The sequence below is a fragment of the Temnothorax curvispinosus genome, unplaced genomic scaffold (assembly GCF_003070985.1).
Source record: "Temnothorax curvispinosus isolate PA1 unplaced genomic scaffold, ASM307098v1 QBEX01007282.1, whole genome shotgun sequence".
NCBI lineage: Eukaryota > Metazoa > Arthropoda > Insecta > Hymenoptera > Formicidae > Temnothorax > Temnothorax curvispinosus.
Window position 1 is genome coordinate 5,323 of NW_020217062.1, and position 9,109 is coordinate 14,431.

Below are 9,109 nucleotides of genomic sequence, written 5' to 3' on the forward strand. Positions count from 1 at the left end.
TTTTGTAAGGGAAATTGCCCCCCTGCACTTTCCATGTACTTTGATATATTATATAGGATGTATTCATCATTAAAAGCTAAGTGATATGCAAATGGATATTTTGCTCTCTCCCGTTTACATGTGTACTTCTATCCCGTTAAAATAACTGCTATATTTTCCAAACTTTTTTTGTGAATAACTTTTTAATAAAAAACGAGCGACGGCTAAAACCTTCTGAAAGTTACTCAGGAGGGTGACCTTGACAACATATGTCAAGGTCATTGGTGAGGGCTGTGTAAAGGTTTACCCTAACAATAAGTCTTTAATGAATATGTTAAAATAGTTTATTACAGCAGAAATTGCAATAAAATTTACTGGCTCTTATATATTATATTTGAAGAAAATTATTTGTTCAAATGTATTTAAATAAATGTATTATATATCTTTTATGTACAGGATAAATTTTAATATAATTAAAAGATTTATTTAATTAATAATTTTTACGTTTTAATTGTGACATAATCAAGAGACACGATAATGTCTCGCGCCTAGTGCGGAAAGGGACATGCGAAAACGCGAGTAAAGGTGCGATTTTATTGACGCTAGAAACCAGCGGCAGCGTCAAGAAAATATAGTGGGTGAAGAAGTTCCGTTGAATTTTGCGGTACGCTAAAAAGTTGAGACGGTCTGAACTTCTTCCCCCACTACATTTTCTTGACGCTGCCGCTGGTTTCTAGCGTCAATGAAATCGCACCTTAAGACACACGAGCCGAGTAAATAGGATTTTACGATTCTCGCTGGCGACGCTAGCTCGAGCAAGAAAGAGACGCAGATGTATGGCTGCGCTCTTCGACCGCTCGAAGCTGGCCGAACGCCGAACGCACAGCTGCCGCACACGTACACGGCTGCTCGCTTATGTGCCCTGTGCTACTGCTTGCTGTAAGCGGCTTGAAATTGGTATCTCTGCTACCGAGACGAAGCAATCGAGAAAAAAGGCCACCTGCATACTTACAAGACTACACGGTACTGGCTCTGAATGCCGAAGCTTACGTCGATGATGTGCCAAATGATTTCCAAGACATCAAAGAGAGAGACGATAATCAAAACTGGTACCAAGCGGTACCAGAGGAGTTACAGACACTCAAACAAAACAATACATGGACAATGACAAAGCTACCTCCGGGACGGCGTACCATATCTAGTCGTTGGATTTTTAGTCTGAAACGGGACGAAGATGAGAATCCAGATATAAAGCGAAACTAGTCGTTAAAGGATGCTCGCAGAAAAAGGGACTGGATTATGATGAAGTATACGCCCCGGTAGCCAGGCTTATCACCGTTAGGACACTACTCTCCGTCGTAAACCAGGAAGACTTACATGCAATTTAAATAAATATGAAGAATGCATTTCTTCAGGGAAATCTACAGGAGAAGATATATGTAAAAATACCAGATGGAATCAAAAGCAAACCCAATCACGTACTAAAACTAAACAAATCAATTTATGGACTCAAACAAGCTCCAAGGGTTTGGAACGAGAGATTCGGTGAGTTTGCAAAAGGAATTGGCTTCAAACAATCTCCTCATGACAGATGTTTGTATGTAAAATTCTGTAAATAATTCAAAATCTATTTCTTGTTGTATGTAGATGACATCATCCTGGCCAGCAGTGACTTAAAAGAGCTCAAAAGGGTCAAAGATTCGCTCAAAGAAAAATTCAAGATGACGGATCTCGGAAAACCTGCACAGTTTCCTCGGCATCAAAATTACTTGAAGAAACAACGAGATGCACCTCACACAAGCCACATACATCAAAAAACTATTTACGCGCTTTCACATGGAGGATTGCAAGGGCTCGAGCACTCCTATGGACGCAAAACCCGATTTTAATACTGACGAAACAACGGAAATTATCATTGAGCAGAAGCCATACAAGGAACTCGTGATCTGCCTCATATATATTATGCTGAATACTAGGCCCGATCTGAGCGCAGCGGTAAACTACTATAGCAGCTTTCAGAGCATTGCAACACAACAACACTAGAAAGGACTGAAGAGTTCGATATTTAAAGGAAACGATGCATTACGATCTCATATATCGCAAACAACAGTCCGCTGCACTCGCCACATACGCTGATTCCGACTGGGCTGGATCCAAGAACAGAAAGTCCACCACCGGTTTCCTACTGGAAGTTTTTGGAAACAACGTGTCGTGGACGACAAGGAAACAGACGACAGTAGCACTCTCTTCTACGGAAGCTGAGTATGTTGCACTTGCCAGTGCAGCAGCGGAATTGATCTGCCTCAAAAACCTACGCAATGACCTACTTATCACCTGTGAAACTCCGGTAACACTCTATGAAGATAACCAGTCAAGTATTCACCTACTGAATAAATGGGAACACCGATGACTGAAACACTTAGACGTCAAATACCACTTTGTAAGAGACCTGGTGCTGTAAAAGATCATCGAAGTAAAATACGTGCCATCCGCAAGCCAAAAGGCGGACATTCTAACAAAAAATCTGAGTAAAAACTTGTTTGAAAAATTCAGACCTCAAATTGGAGTTGAACATTGTTAAATGGAGTTAAAGTTCAATATCTAATTCTATTCTCTTTTTTTTTGTTTAGCTATTCAACATCTTTCACTCTAGTTATTGCTGTGTACAATATTAGTTGTAAATTCATTTTGATTTATATAGACTCTAAATTGAGAGGGGGGTGTTGAGATGTGCAATTTAGCCTTAAGGGGATCCTAGAGCCGTCTTTATTACCGACCAAATTCTATATTTGTCCTTGTATAGACAATGATGATAGACAAGGATAGACATGGTTATAGGTTATAATTTCTTCGAAGCATTCATTTTTATTCCAGGCTTTCAATCTCAATTTCAAAGGTACGTTATTGTTTGTGCATGTCTTCTGAAGAATGGGAACATTTTTATTCGTACATATTACTTATACAACTGTTTATATTAGAAAATAAGGTTATGCATTTTTACATTTTTTTCAATTATTACTAATTATTTTACATTCCCACTCTTCATTAGTACCTATACTTTACTCTTCTTTGGCGGAAAAAATTTCTATGAATAACTACAAAATTTAACTAGAAATATGTACATTTTTGTTGAAATATTTAATGTTTTGTAGAAATAGTTATTTTTTTTGTAGAAATATCTACGAAATAGTACCACAAATTACAATGTTCTCAAATCAAGAAATTATTGCAAGTAGTATTTTATGAAAAACTACAATTTTATAAAAATAGTACAAAGATCTACAAATTTTAAAATTTTAAGAACAAACAAAATCTTAAAAAATTAAAACATCTGCTTACTTGTAGAAAACTACAATTATTTATAAATAACTATAGAAATCTACCACAATTTACGTATCGTAAAACTATGCAACTTAGAATCTAATTCAGTTTTTAGTTTCTCATAAAATACTACAACTGCGTACAAATACTAACAAATACCGATTTGTTTGTACAGCTAAAAAATTTATTACAATTATATGGCTAATTAAAATTTGTCATTTTTAGTTAAATGTTACAAGTTTTTACACAAATCTTCCAAAATTCATCTATTATTAATAACTTCTTAATTCGCAGAAGTCAAAATACTTATGTTTTATTTTCGTATAGTCCGTTGTAACGACCAATAGAAAAATACATAAATGTACAATTTTTTACCTATATAAATTTCTGATTGGTAAATGATTGTAATTTTGCATACAATACTACAAGGTTCTACAGAAAACGAAACAATTCTTAAGCCTTTTACAACTCGTGAATTCATGAAAATCTACATAAATTTGTGTTCGAGATTCCGTTCACGTTGCGCCGTCCGATCAGATGGCAGCATCGATTGGATATCGACGGGCCGGATCGACGCGGCAACTTGCGCAAGCACGGGCGCGCTCATCGCCACCTTCTTCCTCGCGACACACGGAGTCGTAAAAATGGCCGCGCTGTGATCAGACGTACGATGTGTGCTCTGTGCTTTTCTCGAGGAATACTCGAATTGAAGTGCCCATCGCAGTAATTGAAGCTGCTGAGGGACTAAGCTAACGTGTGAAAGAGACCGCTCAGTCAGCTCTGGTACATCAACACGACGACTCAGGCTCACACGTGCGCGAGTGCCGACCGCCACGTGTCTCACCGGCTCACGGGCTAATCATCACGAGGAGGGCAATTAATATAATTGTCCCGCGCATTCACGGACAATCTAAAAACTTCTCATTTATACACCGCTCATCGTTTCTCAAGTCAGATTGTATATTTTTCGACGCATTAAAGACGGCTCAGACTGTGGTCTGAGTTACACATAAATAAAGTGAATAATTCGTTAACACCTTCCACGCGCGTTCTTCTCATCCCGCTTCCATCGCCGGGAAAAATCAGCGATTTCGCGAACATTTGGTCCTTCGAGCCGGATGCGTGGAACTTAAAGTGTATCTCAGACACAGATCATGTGGACAGGGCATGCCCTTCACGACATGCCACGTGGATATTATCGCGCGCCTTCGCGAGTGAAGTACAGACATTCTCATGCGCGCTCTCAAGTGTTACACAAACATGTTCACGCGCTCCCGCGAGTGTAAATAGACATTTTCACGTGCTCAATACATGACTTCAACGACTCTCGCTTCGCGTAGTGTTTTTCTCACGCGTTTCTCGAACGTTCCCATCTCGTGCAGTAGTTCTTATACGTGTCTCGACGTTTCTCAGGTGTTTCATTATGCGCAGCTCAGGGACGGCTCAACATGACGGAACCCGCAAAGGCGGGTACGGGCAGTACGGAGACCACGACGCCGCTGCTCGAGGTACCACCGGCTCGCACATCGGAACGCCAAGCCTCACCCGTGCGCTTGTCCACGGAGCTCATCCTCAAGGTTCAAACTTAAATGATCCGCCTGGCGACGGTGCGGAATAATAACGACACGCTGCCAGCTTGTGCAGAGGACATGCCGTTAGAGGAGGTCATCCAAATCTCAATGCATCTCGAAGAGACGCACAAGGCGTTTCTCAAGGAGCATGCATATCTTGAAGCCTCATAGCCGTCGGCGCTCATTCAACAGCAAAGCGCACGTTGACAGCTCAGCATGCGGCAGCTCAACCGGCTCGCACGGCAGCATTTGACAGCTCCACAGTTTACCCGTGCAATTGTTGCAACGGCACTCACTTCATTGTGATGTGCACGAAGTTTAGGGATCTTTCAACGGGCGATCGACAAAAATTAGTCATACCACGGAGGCTCTGTTTCAACTGCCTCGGCCGCCACAACGTCCGCTCATGTAAAGGCTCACGGGGGTGCAAGAAGTGCACCAACCGACATAACACGATGCTGCATGAGGCTCATCAGTCGAACTCATTAGCTCAGCGAAGCCGATCACCAGCTCAGCTGCGTCAGCTCAATAGAAAGATGGTGCAATCGTCGCTCACTCATCTTTGGCCCGCTCATTACACTCGACATTACTAGCTACGGCCCTGGCTCAGATCAGCTCATCTGTTCATACTCAACGCGTATGGCTTCTCATTGATTCAGGTTCAGAACTTACCTTTGTTTCAGAATCTCTCGTTCGCCAGCTTAACATTACTCGTCATCGTTCCGTCATTCTCATCACTGGAATTGGTGGCGGAAAGGCGACGCAAACTCGAGGAGTTGCATTGTTTAAGCTCCGCTCACTTCACTCAAGATCAGACGTCATTATTCAAGCTCACGTTCTGCAGGTGTTAGCGAACATCCTGCCATCATTCAACGTTGCACCCCTGAAATGGCCGCATCTCACCAAGTTAACCTTGGCTGATCCAGATTTTCTCACACCACGGCCAGTGGACATCATCATTGGAGCTGTCTCATATGGGCAGATCATCAAGCCCAACATCATCAAACGAGATACATTGATGCCAATCGCGCAGCTCTCAATTTTCGGATGGCTCGTTCTCGGACCTGTCGACATATCATCACCGGCATCTGCTGCAGTGCATCATGCATCAATTCAGGAGAGAGAAGATGCTCTCGACGAGTTATTGTCGAAATTTTGGACACAAGAAGAAGTGCCTGCAAGTACCAATCATGATCTCACTCCTGACGAAAAAAGGTGTAAAGAATACTTTAAGTTCACTGTTTTGCGGGATCAACAGGGCGATACACGGTCCGAATTCCATTAAAATTATCACCTAATACTCTTAGCGATTCGTATCTCACTGCGCATCGATGTTTGCAAAGTTTACTAAGAAGACTCTCCCGAGATGACAACTATCGACGTTTGTATCATCAGTTTATGACAGAATATCAAGAGCTCAATCACATGAAGAAGGCTTTACCCGCTTCCAGTCAGCATACACAATATTACTTGTCACATCATGGAGTGCTTAAACCAGACAGTGCAACCACTAAATTACGTGTGGTATTTAATGGCTCGAGTGCATCTACATCCGGCCGCTCACTTAATGATCTCATGCACACAGGAGCCAAGCTGCATTTAGACATCACCGATGGTTTGCTCTGGATTCGACAAGTTCGGCATTTAGTTGCCACTGACATCACCAAAATGTACAGGCAAATCAACGTGCATGAAAATGACTGGGACATACAACGGATTCTCTGGATAGACGACCAGCTCAATGAAGTGCCACATTATCTCACAACGGTCACCTATGAGACCAACGCTGCCCCGTTCTTATCAGTACAAACACTGCTGTAACTGGTAGAGGATGAAGGTCACAGTTTTCCCCTCGCAGTGCCGCCAATCATTCAAGGTCGAGATGTTGACGACATTTTGGAGGCGCCGACACCGTTCAGCAGGTAATAGAAACTTCAATACTGTCAACGGACTTGTGCATGGCGGGCGGCTTCCCATAAGCAAGGTGGCACGCGACTAATCAAGATGTGCTCACTGAGGTTCAAGCAGCAAAAGACCAGGGCTCACAAATTGCATTTGACGATTGCGCAAACAAAATACTCGGATTAAGATGGCTTCCTCAAGAAGACACATTCACATTCTCAACAAGGATCTCGTCGCACACCGATCATCTCACCAAACGCCTCGTTTTGTCTGAAGTGGCTCAGATATTCGATCCACTGGGCTTTGCATCACCAGGGGTGATCAAGGCGAAGATGCTCTTGCAGGAGTTTTGGCTACATAAAGCTCCAATGGGATGAACCACTGCCATCCCAGCTCTCATCACGGTGGCTCATCATCAGAAAAGAACTCACAAGCTTGATCAAGCTCTCAATACCTCGGTGGTACAACACATGGAGTACTTCGACAGTGGAATTTCACGGCTTTTCTGATGCTTCTCAACTAGCAATGGCTGCAATCGTATATATCACCGTCCACGGCTCTAATGGCGCCACGATTTCATTGGTGTGCTCCAAAACAAAGGTAGCACCGCTCAAACGGCTCACCATCCCGAGACTTGAACTCACCGCAGCATTGCTGCTCTCAAGACTCATGCAATACGTTCAAGCCACCTTGAAGTTGAACGTTACAGCAACTCACCTGTGGACGGACTCTGTTGTGATACTCACGTGGATCAAATCTCATGCATCGCGCTGGAAAGATTTTGTAAGAAACCGAGTTGCTCAGATCCAGGATCTCACTGCAGACGCTCACTGGAGATACGTACCTGGCACATCCAACCCAGTCGACTGCGCATCACGAGGTCTAACTACTGCTCAACTTCAAAGCCACTTATTATGGTAGACGGGACCACCGTGGATTCTCACACCTGAAGCATGGCCATCTCAACCCGCGCTTCCGGACAAGTTGAGCGGTCATGAGGCTTGTCCTGGCATTGCTCTATATGCAGCTGCATCTCAGCCGAACTATCATTGAGACCTCATATACAAGTACTTAACTCTCAATAAATTATTGAAAATAACAGCTCTCTGTTTATCGCTCTCTTGAGAAAATTCCGAGACAAGTCGTTGGACTCGCACTCTGCTTTGGAGAAGGCCAGACTATTCTGGATCAAGGCTACTCAAGCGGCATACTTCTCGCACGAGATCAAGATGCTCACGACCATGGTAGAAAGAAAACAAGGTATGCTCGTTAGAGGGGTTGAAATTGAGCATGTTCTGCGGAGACATGGCGACGGCCAAGCGAGCGCCATATTGAATATATATAGATATACTTTATGTATATACATACGTCAGAAGTGAACGTGTTCGGCTTAATTTGTCTTTTTTAAAATGCCTATGTGTAGTGTAAGTGGATGCAAAAATAGAAGCGAGAATGCAAAAGAGAAAAATATTCAATTTTTTTCTTATCCAAAGGATGAAGAAACTGCGTTAAAATGGATGCAAGCTGCTAACAAAAATAAAGTTAACCTAAAAAACGGTACGCTATTTTGAATCTATATAAATTATAATTGAGGCATATATTTTTAATACTTTATTGAAATTATTTTTTGTAGCTCGCATATGCTCTGTCCACTTTACACCAAGCTGTTACAAACCAAAGCCAGCGTATTTAGCAAACTGCGAAAATTACTCGCCTAAGAAATTACGAAGACTTCATGATCATGCAATTCCAACAGAAAATTTGCCACTATTGAAGAAAAAAGAAGTGCTAAAGGAAGTGCAAAATCAACACAACATAATAAATGTTAGTGAAAACAGCAGGTGTGTATTATTGTATTATATAAAATATTTTCTTATTATAATATGTGAAGATTGCAATAAATTCTATTTACAATATCTTTTTTTAACAGCAAAAACAGTTTTAGTGAGTCCGAGACCAATTTGATCGACACTTCAATGGAAAATAAAGCAGAAACATGTTTTATGCAATCTTCAAAAGAAAATGCTAGGTATAATTTTATTGATTTCATGCGTATTAACGACTTCATTGCTGTACAAGAAATTATTGCATGTTGTTTTATATTTTTATTTCTTAAATATTTTTTACTTTCAGCAGTACAAGTGATGATACAATGGTAAACACAAAGTAATTCACAGACTGTTATGTCTGAGCACTTAAGATAAACAAAATTAATTGTCTGTATGATTATAAAGCATCAGCTCAAATATATATATATGTATATAAATATTTTCATGTCTAAAAATTACTTGATGTTTACTAGGATGTGTATATATATATATATATATATATATATA

The 9,109-nt window shown here is 41.3% G+C and overlaps 2 protein-coding genes across 2 annotated transcripts in view; both read left to right on the forward strand.

The window, feature by feature from the left end:
- Nucleotides 1-4,748: 4,748 nt before the first annotated feature.
- Nucleotides 4,749-7,150, forward strand: LOC112456852. Its single transcript, XM_025019612.1, has 4 exons — nucleotides 4,749-4,877; nucleotides 5,716-6,088; nucleotides 6,130-6,688; nucleotides 6,961-7,150. The coding sequence occupies exons 1-4, from the start codon at nucleotides 4,749-4,751 to the stop codon at nucleotides 7,148-7,150; spliced, it is 1,251 nt and encodes a 416-aa protein (XP_024875380.1).
- A 928-nt stretch (nucleotides 7,151-8,078) lies between these two features.
- LOC112456853 overlaps nucleotides 8,079-9,109 on the forward strand; it is a 4,731-nt gene continuing 3,700 nt past the window's right edge. The window contains exons 1-4 of the mRNA XM_025019613.1: nucleotides 8,079-8,197; nucleotides 8,267-8,330; nucleotides 8,407-8,614; nucleotides 8,704-8,928. Of these exons, the coding sequence (XP_024875381.1) occupies nucleotides 8,183-8,197; nucleotides 8,267-8,330; nucleotides 8,407-8,614; nucleotides 8,704-8,928 (512 nt within the window). The 5' untranslated portion in view covers nucleotides 8,079-8,182. The remainder of the gene's footprint in view (nucleotides 8,198-8,266; nucleotides 8,331-8,406; nucleotides 8,615-8,703; nucleotides 8,929-9,109) is intronic.

Excerpts from the sequence above, each read along its gene's own strand:
- LOC112456852 (XM_025019612.1), top strand. The coding sequence starts at position 4,749 with ATGACGGAACCCGCAAAGGCGGGTACGGGCAGTACGGAGACCACGACG. Across the intron at positions 4,878-5,715 it reads CCACGGAGCTCATCCTCAAG|GTGTTAGCGAACATCCTGCC; the intron begins GTTCAAACTTAA and ends CACGTTCTGCAG. Across the intron at positions 6,089-6,129 it reads CACTCCTGACGAAAAAAGGT|GGCGATACACGGTCCGAATT; the intron begins GTAAAGAATACT and ends CGGGATCAACAG.